This window comes from Diuraphis noxia, unplaced genomic scaffold (assembly GCF_037042655.1).
Source record: "Diuraphis noxia isolate RWA-SAM2 unplaced genomic scaffold, SU_Dnox_SAM2 contig0003, whole genome shotgun sequence".
In the NCBI taxonomy this organism is placed as follows: Eukaryota; Metazoa; Arthropoda; class Insecta; order Hemiptera; family Aphididae; genus Diuraphis; species Diuraphis noxia.
In genome coordinates this window covers 44674044-44688388 of record NW_028301713.1, presented here as the reverse complement: position 1 = coordinate 44688388, position 14345 = coordinate 44674044, and the positions used below count along the sequence as shown (strand labels likewise).

The 14345-nt window shown below is 25.4% G+C and overlaps 1 protein-coding gene across 1 annotated transcript; it reads right to left on the bottom strand.

Moving 5' to 3' along the window:
- Positions 1-10083: 10083 nt before the first annotated feature.
- Art1 (arginine methyltransferase 1) lies at positions 10084-14259 on the bottom strand. Its single transcript, XM_015514952.2, has 6 exons — positions 14058-14259; positions 12538-12786; positions 12289-12459; positions 12097-12229; positions 10536-10705; positions 10084-10476 (listed from the first exon to the last, which is right to left on the bottom strand). The coding sequence occupies exons 1-6, from the start codon at positions 14091-14093 to the stop codon at positions 10093-10095; spliced, it is 1143 nt and encodes a 380-aa protein (XP_015370438.2). The 5' UTR covers positions 14094-14259; the 3' UTR covers positions 10084-10092.
- Between the last annotated feature and the right edge of the window lie 86 nt (positions 14260-14345).

The following is a 14345-nucleotide window of genomic DNA, read 5'->3' as shown; positions in this document are numbered from 1 at the left end:
TTTTAGAAAATATTCAGATTTTTATCATTACTGTGAACAAAAATGTTGCTTTATTGTGCGCGTGTTAGACTGTTAGAGAAAGAAAAAATATAAGTACATTATATCTTATAAATAATATATAAAAATAATAAAAAATAAAAATAATAAAATAATTATATTATTATAATAAAACTTATATAACAAAGAGGCCCATTTTTACAATTTATTCATTGAAATAATGAAATGGTTATATAACGAAAACAATTATACCGAAATAAATATAATTTATAACTTTAAATTAATATTATGTTTAACAATTATAGCATTTTTAGATTCTGAACGAAGTGATGAATGTATTGATTTTACAATGTGTGTTTTTTTTTTTTTTTATGTTTTTTTTGTGTCTGTGTACACAGTGCCGCAACTAGAGATAAAAGGGCCCAGGTGCGAATCAAATTTTGGGGCCCCCTATTTCAACCTTTTGTCTTACAAAATTGAATAGTAGTAATAGCACCAAAAGCGCAATAATTAAGGGTAGGTTTAAACCCCCTGGTAATAAAAAAAACTCCAAAAATAATAAAGACACTTCGTTTCCCATCTTAGGGGGCTAAACATTTTTATTTTGGCTTTCCTGATAATGCCTATACATAGTGCATACCAACTACCAAGTACAAATTTTAAAAAGCAAAACAATTTTTATCACTTGATTTTAAATAATTTTGCTTACAAAAACAGATCAAATAATTTATGCAGAGGCCTCCATTCGAAATGTAAACCTAAAACCATATGTGTTTTCATCTCGATTGATATTTTTTAATTTGTAAGTACAAGTAAAACATTATATTATGTACCTTAATACAGTTTATTAAAATAGCATTCCTATTATAGTATTATACTACAAATTTGAATGAATAAAATGTTAATTATATTATTCACTAACTGCAATAGGAAATAGAAATAGGTACAAATATATTATAATAAATTATAATATAAAATTAATTAAATTAAATATAAAAAAAAGCTGGTAAGTCGTGGATGTCGCTCTGCTGTACAGTAGGTTACGAGTTGGTTACTGTAATGAATGGAATTAAATTTGAATCTAATGATATCATTGTATACGAAAATAAACGATTCTGAGCGAAGACGGTCTATCTGTCTAGGATATATTATGTATTATAGATTATTATAAATTTTTAAATCTTAGATTTAAAAAGAAATTTTTATATGAATTTTTATCTTAAAATAATTTGCGAATTTTTACGTATTTTGTCAAAATTCAAACTTTGAATGCTTATAAAAAAAATTGTGATATGAATTTATTTTATTTTTCAACTGCTATTGTAACAATATATATTTAAAACCTTGTATTAAATTTTCAAGATCTTCTACCCAAAAAATAAATTTTTATCGATATTAATGTTAAAAAAAAACTAATAATGACCGAAAATTGCATATGCCTATGAATAGTTCAACTTAAGTCGAACATTTTTAAAAATTGCATGGTGGATAGAATATACTTATATAAACATTCGGTGAAAATTTCATGTATCTATGGTAATTTTTTTTAGAGTTACATCAAAACCAAAATTGATTTTGTCGTAAATTTTTACTTTTGACCCCCTCCCACCCCCCCAAAAGTACCGATTAGATTCACTTTCTGATCTAACGAGGTACTGAAGTCAAAAATTGAAGCACTTTTACTGCCCCAAAACGTGATGACAGACACAAAAAAAAAACACATGGTAAAATTAATACATTCATCGCTCCGCTCAGAATCTAAAATATATATTTATACAAATACAAATTATCATTTTAGAAATGGAGCACCACTAGGATGAGCTTATTTTAGAGACATTTTATACGTTTATTGTTTAAGTGAAATCAAAAATGAAACACAAAATGTATGTATTCACAAACTAAAATATTGTCATTTATCAGTTATTAGTCATCACACACTGAACTAGTTTAAAAATAGCACTAATCCAATTATTTTCCCCAATTGTTTATCAGATAACATCGATGATAATAGCATGGAGTCGAAAACTATTATTTAACACAATATTGAAACTAACGATACAAAAATATTTAATATTAATATTAAAATATTAAGTACAAGTCATAGGTAGTTAAAAATTCATAGTATAAAATATTATCTTCATAAGTATAATCAATACTATAAAAACATAATATTAGATGCTGGATGTAACTACACAATGATATCGAAAAATTTCAATTTTCATCATGTGTTATAAATTGGAATAAAAATTAATATGAGTTTAAAATCTAAAATCTTTTATGTCTGAAAAGGGCCCCCTAAATACGATGGTAGGGCTCTTTTGGGGGTGCCGTGCACCCCCAGCACCCCCGCTAATTGCGGCACTGTGTGTACAGCATAACTAGTCGAAATAATGCTTCGATTTCAAACTATGGGGGTGGTTTCCGATGTAAAATTGAAGATCCTTGGTGCATTATAGAGGTCAAAAATAAACATTTTCCAACAGTTTTCAAAAAAATCAAGAAAAACAAAAAAAAAAATGACAGAAAAACAGGAATTTGTACGCAAAACCAGTTTTCGACCAAATCGATATTTTTATATGGTTGTAATTCAAAAACTAATCACTGTAAATACTTTAAATTTTCACCAAATGTTAATGTTAGTTAAATCTATATACAGTTTAATTTTCAAAAATTTTCGACTTTTTTGAAAATTTTTTTTTGAAGTGTCAGTAAAAAAATGTTGGACGACCAAAAAAATTTAAAAATTTAATACACGGTTCCTAATGAGTTGTTCTTATTGTACCTAAAAAAAATTAAAAATCGTAAGTCACAATTTTTTTAATAAGCGTTTATAGTTCAAAATTTTACGAAATCTGTCGAAAACGCGAAAATTTGCAAGTAATTTTGAGATTGAAAAATCATAAATTATTTTTGCGTTTATAACTAAGGATTAAAAATACAACACTAAGTTTTCCATAAGTTTTCCTTCAAGTAGCTATAGAGAAAATTCGAAGCATCGTTATAGAAAAAATTTTAAGTGCGTTTGAATTTTAAATTTTTACGAAATAGCGTAACGATAACGATTTATCCTGAAACGATTTTAAATATTTGTTATTATTCAAAAAGTATAAGTCGTAGATACGTGAAAATTTTATCAGTTATTTAGATTGGCATTTTCTTTACATGATTTAATTTTCAAAATATTTTGACTTTTTTTTGAGATATTTATAGACAACTGAAATTTTCAATTTTTCTGAAAAATTTTTTTGAAGGGTTGATACAATTTTTTGGCCCTATCAAAATACTTGAAAATTGAATACAAAGTTCCTCATAAGTTATTCTTATTGTAATTAAAAAATTATAAAAATACATAGGCACAATTTTTTTTTATTAGCATTTGAAGTTCAAATATAGTCAATATTACGTAAAAATTACGGCAATGATCAAATTATCTTAGATAGAAATTCACAAAACTTTTTCTTTTTAGATCTAAGATTTAAAAATTTAATACAAGGCGCCTAACATATTTTTACATTAGCAGTTGAAAAATAAAATAAATATATAGTCACAAATTTTTTTTATAAGCATATATAATTCAAATTTTGAATAAATACGTAAAAATTATGGCAATGTTCAAATTATCTTAGATAGAAATTCATAAAAGTTTTTCTTTTTAAATCTAAGATTTTAAAATTTAATACAAGACTCCTAACATATTTTTACAATAGCAGTTGAAAAATAAAAGAAATACATGGTTACCATTTTTTTTTATAAGCATTCAAATTTTGAATTTTGACAACATTCGTAAAAATCACGAAAATTCGTAAATTATTTTATCCTAGAAATTCATAAAAAATTTTCCTTTTTTATCTAAGATTTGAAAATTTAATACAAGGTTTCTAAAATATTTTTACAATAGCAGTTGAAAAATAAAAGAAATGCGTGGTCACATTTTTTTTTACAAGCATTTAAATTTTAATTTTGACAACATACGTAAAAATCACGAAAATTCGCAAATTATTTTAAGCTAGAAATTTATACAAAATTTTCTTTTTAAATCAAAGATTAGAAAATTTTTAATAAACTATAATAATATATCCTAGACTGACAAATTATCTCCGTTCAGAATCGTTTTTCGTATACAATGATACCTATCATTGCATTCAAATCTAACCTACCCTAGTCAGAGGTCCACCCCACCACCTAATGTACAGCAGAGCGACATCCACTTACCTGCTTTTTTTTTCTTGTATATGGCGTAGGTTTATTGGTGAAAAACAAAATTAAATAAACTTAAAATAAAACTAAATAAACATTAAATTAGCAAAGTAACGAGGACTAGAGTAGATAGATTTACAATAAGCTAATAAATTTAACATTAACAAAGATAATAATTATAATTATAGCATAATACTTATCAACTACCTACTAGGTATTATTTTAATTATTTTTTTTTAATTTATCTATTTTATTATTGATTAAGGTGGTGTTTAAATATTAGAAGCATAGACATATTTTAATTTGCCGTATCGAATATACCTATCAAGTGCCAGATAGTTTGTAAAATTCTAAGTCAAAAATTTTCTCCGAATACGAAATTAATAATTATTATTTAACACAATTATTTAATTGTATTGGGTTGGTTGGTTTATACTTTATTTCATATTATTTAATTTTCAGCTATTCAAGAATAATTTTTATTTTAAATTTGTCCGATAAACATTAGTGAAAATATGTTTTCTATAAAAAACCTTGTAAATGAAATACAAGGTTTCTTGTAATATGTATATTTGTCCATCGTTAGTTTCAATACACAACGCAAATTTCAAAACATTTCATCTAATTTTTTACTTTTATTGAATAGCGGTTTTGCTGTACCTTATGATTAATTTTAGATAGAGGAAAATTTAAAAATATGTATAAATTTAAAATGTAAAATAAGAATGTTCAATGATGATCATCAATTATTTATAATGCCTGAAGTCACTATTGTAAAAGTGTACGTAGATATAATATGTACCTCGATTTTTTTATAGACAGGCTATAAATAATTGCGATATACTGTATGTGGTAGGTATACCTACTTCAGTCGTCAATATTGAGTTATAAGTGCGATTAACAATAAATGACTGTCGCATGCCAAACTGAACCGTACAAACTATAGTCCACAAGTTTATAAATAGTAAAATCTTCAATATTTAAAGAGTAGGTACCTATACAAATTATTTATCATATAATTGATAAAATATAATACCTATGATAATTTATTAGGTATCCTAAAATCTAAATAATAATAATAGATTTAGATACCTAAATAAATATTTTAAATGTGGCTATATACGCCTGACGACATGTTTATACCTACTTATTATATACATTATATTATTCACTCATAGACAATAGTTCTATACAAAATATTATGGGCTTAATTCTTTTCGTATAGCTTTCAACTATAATATGTATATTCTTAACACGTATCAACTGTAATTATTATTTATAGGTGTTTGTGTGTGTGTGGGGGGGGGGGGGGGGGGTAATCTGAAAACTGTCTGAATAGAGCAAAATGTCTTAGTAAAATAAAAATAATAATTGTTGAATTTTACTGAGTATAACGCATAAGGGTTTACTGTTAATATTATTTATACAAATTTCTATAAGAGGACTACGGCGGAGTACCAGCTATAACGCCTAAAAATTAACAGGACATCTGCCAATAAGCTGCTGTATATTTACTTCTCTTATTTTATGCATTGCGCACTTGAATATTATTATGTAAAATTCGAGTCTATACGACGATAATGTCTGTTTCGATAGATGGATATTATAATGAGCATTCGCCACAAAATACGTATGTTTGTGCGGTTACGAAGGCTATAATAAGCCCATGTGTACACATAATTTTCGGCGCTAGGAAATACTTCGGAAGTAGGTACCTATAATATAATAGTCTATACTGATTACTGAGTGTCGAGTGATAAGTGATTTTTATGAAATTATTCATTTATCAGAACTGAGTACCTATATTAAATTGCCTTTTTACATAGTTTTACACATTTATAGGTATCATTATATAATAAATTATTAAAAATTGTAAACACATAGAGTTTTAGAGATTTTAGAAATTTACTGCATTCGCCGATGACATACAGTTATACCATGATGGTCTATGGTACTATTTTGTTGTATTCTTAGAAATTTAAAAAATCTAAAGGTTTAACATCCATTAACCATTATAAAATTTACTAGACATAATTTCTAAATAGGTATTTGTATGTATATTGTTATTTTACAAATAATTAACTAGTTTTCTTGTTTATTACTATATTTGTATTTTTTATTTTTAACAAGAAATATACAACATGTACCTTTAGGCACAATAAGAATATAGGATATAGGTAATATATATTTTTTTTTTTAACATGAAAACGTAAGGGAAGAAGCCATCCTGCAGTGAAAGCACTATAACCTATTTGTAATAGGTAATAGTGCTTTCAAATTTTAAATTATTTTTATTTTTATTTTTTATTTTATACAATTTTAATTTATTCATTTTATACATTACATGTATGCATGTAGAATAGTATAATATTGGTGTATAGCGTATGCATTATTATTTTATTACCATTTTATTAAAATTATTTCCATAATGAATGTACCTATTTTCTTTATTTTTAATTAATATACTAATTCAAATTTACAACACTTAATTAATCCTCTGGTTAAACACATCGAAATTATTTAGGTTAATTATTTAGTTGTATCTACATTATACATAAAATAATGGTACATATGTTCTATATTGAGAAATCTCAAGCCATTAATGTAAGACATTTGATGAGACCACGTTATTAATATATGAAAAAGCGTAAAATAATCTTTTACAATGCTGATGCAACATCAAATACCTTTAGGTATTTTATAATAAATTAACAACAGAGAAGACTTGGGTCATATTGATTATTTTAAATTTAATTTTTTTATGTTAAGTACATAACTTTCAAATATACCAATCTAAGTATTTTATTGGGGTACCGCATAGCTATGAAAACTTAAATTAGAATATTAGATGATTATTTTTTATGATATAATTATTAAGGTTACATTTGCCAAATTAATGATTGTGGTGTATACTGTATGATATTAAATTAAATGCAAAATCTATTTGAATGACATGTAAAACTAAAAAAATATATTTAGCTAAACATAATAATAGCCGTTATCAAAGTATCAAAATAAAAACATTATCAATTACTTTACCACATAAAGATACCTAAAATGAAATTAAATGATTTTCCAGATATTCTTCATGACCATAATATTATGACATGAAATTCTGAGAATGGAATTATTTACTATTACTGATCATGATATATTTTCTAGATACAACTTATATTTAACTTGCATTACATATTTATGTGTTATCATTAAAGACTTAAAACTTGTTTTCAAATCAATAGAAATTAATTTTTAACTAGTATCTATCTATTAATAAGTACATTGTTATATTCTGTGATAAGTACATTAAAAAGTCTATAAAATTTAAAGTCATTAAGTGTCTCCTCTTCACTATTAATTTTATAATCTTGAATGTCAAGGGGACTCATTTTCTATTGTGCTCTAACATTTGAAAAATTAATTTTTTTTCAACGAATATCCAACACACAACAAATAAATACACCTACCTGGCAGTACCAGCCACCACAAGTTTAGCTTAACCTATTTAAAATTAGGAAGTTTGTTTTATTTATCAGCCCACAATCCTTATCGACAATTTATCAATTTTATGAAACTTTCAAAATTTCAATATGGGGAAACGTGACAGTTGACAATTAGTTACATATAACCTATAGTTAATAAAAATGTTAAAATACCATCAAATTAATTTAAAATCGACTAACTACATGTAGTCTAAATTACAAGGCAGATCTTACTATCTTAAGGTTGGTTAAACACATTAGAAATATCAAAAGGCACAATAATACAATATGATAGAAATAAAATAGTGAATACATGCATTTTCATAAGTTATAATGCAAAAAATACATTTATTATTATTTATAAAATTAAGTAGTAGACCTATCAATTTAACCTGGTATCATTAAAAAAATATTTTTCTATGTTAATATAACAATAACTATAAATTGTCTTGACGTTGTATTCTCCTTACAAGTTTTTTTTTTTTAAATAAAATTATTGTAATTTTCTTTATCAATAACTTTTTTCTTTAATTTTTATTATTAATACAAGACGACAGTCATGGCTCTAATACTTTCTAACAATGCATGAAATTAGGCAGTATATATATATCACAGTAATCGAACTTGCGCGTAAATGTGCATGTTAAAATTATTTAGAACTTGAAAATGGTGAATAGGTAAGTCAATAACCTTAGAAATTCAAATTCTTATGATTAAACAAAAGATAATATAAATTATTTTATTGTAGTTCAAAAAAAAAAAAAAATTGTAAAGAATCAAAAATGTTTTTCTTTATTTGGGAATATTTTTATTTACTTAACAGAATGAAATTTTCAAAATATTTAGATTAATTCAAAACCATTTCTAATATATATCTATCATTAATAATAGCTGTAGTAATATTAACAAGGTAATATATTAATATACTAATATTGTTTTTGAAAAAAGTTAGTTCAATCTAACACATTTTAACTTACAGTAAAGCCGGGTCCACACGATGATAGTTACTCTCGCAAGAGTCGCTATCGTGATAGTAGCTCTCAACTATCATGCATGTATGATAGTGTGAGAGCTGCTCTCACGATGGTTCGACAGTTACTATTGCCATGTTCATACGGTGATAGTATTCGATAGTACTATCACAATAGCAACTATCGCGAGAGTAACTATCATCGTGAGGACCCGCCATGAAATGTTTATAATAAAATAGTCCTACACACTGCCCCCCTCTACTCAGAATTTTGGTTCATAGGTAGTATACAATAATATATCATATTTATTACATACATAGGCTTTGCCAGGGAGACACTTGCCTCTTCCTAAAATGTTAAACTTGTTTTCCAAATAATTATTTGTAATATCCCAATTTAGTAACATAGGTTACTTTTAAAATTTAAGTATTAAATGTATTTAAAAAAACCTTTAATTATTTAAATTAATCCCCCCTCAAAAAAAAATGTCTAGGAACACCCATGATAACATACTAAATGACAAGGTACATTTAACTAAACATAAATTATTTTTTTAAATCGCCATTAAAACTCTATGATTTAGTTAAGACAATTCCATGTTATGACCCCATGTATTGCTAAAAGGGTGAATAAAACTTATATCAATAGATTAGAAAACTTTTGATTGTTTTTTCAAACTTTAGGAAAACTTACAAACAAATTTTCTAATACTTTGACAGTAAAATGTTGTTTTATAACATTTGTTTTTAGGGGTAGACTTAATTTTTTTTATTGTATACCTTGTCAATAAAGTCTGTGCATATGTTGTACCAATTCTGGTATTGCCCTAGTTAATGAGGTAAATTATAGTAAATCAATAAGTATGGTAAAATGGCAAATTTAATTTTAGGAGTTATTTTTTAATTCAAAAATAAAATTTAGTTATCTAACTTTAGTTATATTTTATATTTTTTAGTTAATTATAAAGAGAGAATATAAATAATCATAGAAAAAAAATACATTAAATTTATTACCAGGTTTTTTTTATAAAAGCAAAACTAAAAAATTTAAATTAGGAACAACAAACATAGGTGAATCCAAATATAATCACTATTATTAAGTTCGTAAGTTACCTATATACATTGAGTATTAAATTCTTTTTTAAAGTAAATATTTTAATAACATACAAATCTAAAGATATCACTTAATTATTAAGTGAGTATCTAATATCAATGTTAAGTATTAAAATATCAATTATAAACATAATTAATTTTGGAATATGGATGAAGAATGAATAAAAAAATATAATAGAAAGAGAGTATCATAATTAAAATTACTTCTCAATGAATGCTATTTTTGTTCTTCAATTAACCATATTCGGCATTTTAAAGAATTTTAATCTTAAAAGTTAAAAGTAATATATATAAAAAAAAAATTATTGTAATAAAAAATAAGATATCTTAATGCTATCAACGCATACGGTATTTATTAGATTCGGTCACATCGTTAACATCATTTTTAAATTCGATGTCAATAACAAAGTCCATATCTCGAGTGTTGCGTTCATTAGGACACATTGAAAAAGTGCCATACACCTCATCATTTCTTTTCACAGTTAAATAGTTATCCAGGTAGAACACTGTTTGTTTCCAATGAGTATAAGGTGATTCTGGAGCTGTTGAAAAGCCTATACGTTTATGACATTTGGTAAACTCAACAGTAAAATAAGTAACTAATGCATGCACATAATCTTGGCGACGGACTTGAAGATTAAATGGAGCAGTAAACGTTAAATCTTCTTTTTTTACTGTATACAAATCTACTTCTTTCAACAAACTTGAATTTGTTACAACCTAATGATTTAATATTTAATTAATACCTTACATAAATTGAAAAAAATAATTAATTTTACCTGCTTAGGTTCTACACAGTCTACTAATGGTTCACTTATAGCAACATTACGTATGGCACTCATGTTAAATCCATACACATTTTCCCACCAGTTAATTTTGTCATCTTTATATTGTCTATCTTCAATACCAGTTATGAATAAATTTGCACGATCAGGAAACAGCATTCCATCTAAAAAAATAATAAAAAATTTAGGTTAACGATAGATACATTTCTAGATAAGTATGATGGCTACATTAAATTTATCAAAATACTAAAAAAGGAAACAAATTTCATTTCATTTTTTTTAGAAAGTTAGAAATCATAAAATTAATAATAATTTATATATATATATAGGTACTTTTCTGTTATCCCTACTACCGCGAGTCTCAATTCTGTTATCTCGACTATCACGCCGGTACCGAGACTACCGCGACTACTCAATTCTGTTATCTCGACTACTATTGTACTATCCAAATAGTTCCGTATTTTAATACATAATACCAAAGAACAAACACATGAATTGCCATCGTTTATTATCAGTAATCATATAAATTATCTTAAATCATGTATATACCATAAAATTATCACAAAACATCAAATTACAAATTCTAAAATTATCACAGCGTCAAAATACAAAATAAAATTATCACAGTTACAGTTGCAAAAGTCTAAAATGTATTATAATATAAAACAAAAAGTCGTCAAAATTATCAAAAAAACGTCAAAATACAATATTAAATAAATATAAATAAATTATCACAGTTACAGTTGCATAAGTCTAAAATTCTATTTTTGGTGACCAATTTTCGGTAATATTTTTTAATATGTATTCGAATGGTTCTCCTTGTTCTCCAATGTTTTGTCTCCAGATAAACTCCGCCAGATAAGACTCCAAATGATGGCGTCTGGTTCCCCTATGTTTTTTATTTCTCCATTTAGCGGAGCCCCAAAGACGTTCAATATGCTGAGTATGAATCCCAGTAACTGGGTCAACAAAGTTATTAGTATGATTGACTGTACCATGCGTGTATCCAGCTCTGGTTAATTCGTCTGTATCATATCCACGCCAACAGTCAGAATATATGGTTGTACCTACCTTTATATATTGTTTTATCGCAGTTGAAAGCGAACTGTAGTCCGGAGTCCGGACAGGTCCGGTAGTCTCGACATCGAGCGGTAGTAGGGATAACAGAAAAGTACCTATATATATATTATACATAATGTCTTCCGAGGATTTACCCCGAAATAATGGAGATATCATCAAAATTCTGATTTTGTAATAAGATTCATATATTTTCAGAAAAATAAACTACAAAATGGCTATCTTTAATTTTTTTTGGAAATAAGTAAATAAAAAAATATTTTTTTAAAATTTTTTACCAAAACATTAAAATAAATTAAAAAATGAAATAATTGTAGTTTTTATCCCTATGAATCTCATTACAAAACCAGAAATTTGATATCTTTCGTAAGATATCAAAATGGGTAAAACCTTAAGGGACACCCTATATACATTGATTATTTATAATCTTAAATAATTGAACATTTCCCATTTTTAAATATAATTTAAATTATCTTACCTTCTTTTAACCACTTGTCTCTTGCATAAAGTACAGTATCCAACATAGACTCATAAAATAAACAATAGCCCATCCATTCTGATATAATAATATCTACCTTGGTAATACCATCAGGTAACTCTATTTCTTCAACCTAAACAAATATATTTAATATTAATAAATGTCTAAATAAATTCTATTTATATTTCTTACTTTTCCTTTGATTATTGTTACAATATGGTCTAAATGGTTATCTGCTACAATTTGTTTAGCATATTCTACAATGTTGGAACACTCTACACCTATTACTTTGGCTGCACCAGCTTTAGCAGCAAACATAGATAAAATTCCAGTGCCACAACCAATATCTAACACAATTTTACCCTAAAAAAATGCATAAGGATATTTTTTTAAGTATATAAATAATTTAAAAAGTAATGTTTGGTATAAAATATAAATTACCTTAAGTAAATGTTTATTGTAATACATAGAATTTCTATATGTGAGAGTTCGTACTTCGTCCTTAAGCATCTCTTCGTGTATACCAAAATGAGCATATGAATCAAAATAGTAGTCCATTGAAGTCATTTCACTTACATTTACAGATCTATTTTTTAATCCATTAGATACAGCTAATGCAGAGGATGTTTCAGCAACATCATCAACAACATTATTATCCATTATTACTTCCATGGGATCGATTTTAGTATTCTATTAAAAAAATTGAAGAAAAGATTCTAAGTTGCCAATAAATTAATTAACAGGCGCATACATATAGATGAGCATATGATACAAAAAAAACAGGAAATGTAATTAAGGTTGTCAATAAAAATAGAACAGCTGTAGCATTATTCCCTCTGATTAAAAAAAAATATATATTGTAAGTAAATCCACAATTATTATAAGTGATTGCCCAAATAACTTTTAAGATTATTAGAATTGATTTGGAATTTAAGCACATGCATGTAAATCACAAATAAAATGTTGTAGATCCGCATTCCACAAACAGTGGACATAAACAAACCTTCAAATATTTGGAGATTGGTGAAAAATATGCTCCTATAAATAACTATTTTATTAATAATTTGAAAGCTTTGATTGGTAACCTAAATAGTAAATTTTCTTAAAAGTATGATTTTATTTAAAGACACTTAGTTTAATTATTGCATATCTGAATAAACATTGCTAAAAAAATGTTTTATATTTTTTCAAGTTGATTTAAATCATTTTTAATGTCACCATAGCAAGTCACTAGTTAAATAAATATTTATAAAATGTGTAACTTTAAATAGAAGATGTTTTTTGTAGTGTAATAAAAGAACAAGTAACTTCTACTTACTGATTTAACAAATCTAATATTTAAATAAATCTAATAAAAAGAAATCGAGGTAAATAAATGTATAAAAAAAAAAGATGGGTACATTATACATAATTGAAACGAATTAACTATTTAAAACTAGGATAAACTAATATTTTTTACTAAGAATATAATAAGCATTACAACTAATTTTTATCTAAGATTTGCTCAAAATTGATGTTGATTTTATAGCGGAACAATTATCTTAAAAAATATATTACAATTAACAACACCAACATAAAGGTAGGTGAAAAACCAAATCATAAATTCTAATTTTTTTCTTAACGGTCAGTTTTATTTCATATACTGTATTGTGAACATTATTTCTAAATTATAATTGATTATAATAATTATAATTGTGATAATAGCAGTTTTAAATTATAAGATAAAATGCACATGTGATTTATCAGGGCATTATAGATCGAATTAATATAATTGCAGTTTAGAATTACATTTAACATGATTTGTTTTACCTAAACATTTTAAACAGAATAAAAAAATGTATATTATAATTAGATTTTAAAGCTTTATTTATATTTATTGAAATTAATACATAGAATTGATACAAACATTAACACAGTTTAAGATATTTTGATTTAAAATTATGAATGTGTGAAGAACTTACGGTATTACTCACGACAGTCGTTTCAATTTGAGACATTATTTCTATAGTAAAAATAAGTGACTAGCTACAAAACAAATCAAATATAAATTACAGAGAACCAACTAAATTACAATAAAAATTAATATAATATATTAAAAGTTAAAACAAAAAAAAACCGCATTCGGTTGGATTACAAACACTACAAAGTATTTAGTAATGGAGATTGTGGATTGAAGAATAGTGGAAATGGAAAACATATAACAAAATTGAAGTTAGTAACGTCTACACAACCGCATTATTATTATGGGT

Excerpts from the sequence above, each read along its gene's own strand:
- Art1 (XM_015514952.2), bottom strand. The coding sequence starts at position 14,093 with ATGTCTCAAATTGAAACGACTGTCGTGAGTAATACC. Across the intron at positions 12,787-14,057 it reads CGACTGTCGTGAGTAATACC|AATACTAAAATCGATCCCAT; the intron begins GTAAGTTCTTCA and ends TTTTTTTAATAG. Across the intron at positions 12,460-12,537 it reads ACAATAAACATTTACTTAAG|GGTAAAATTGTGTTAGATAT; the intron begins GTAATTTATATT and ends GCATTTTTTTAG.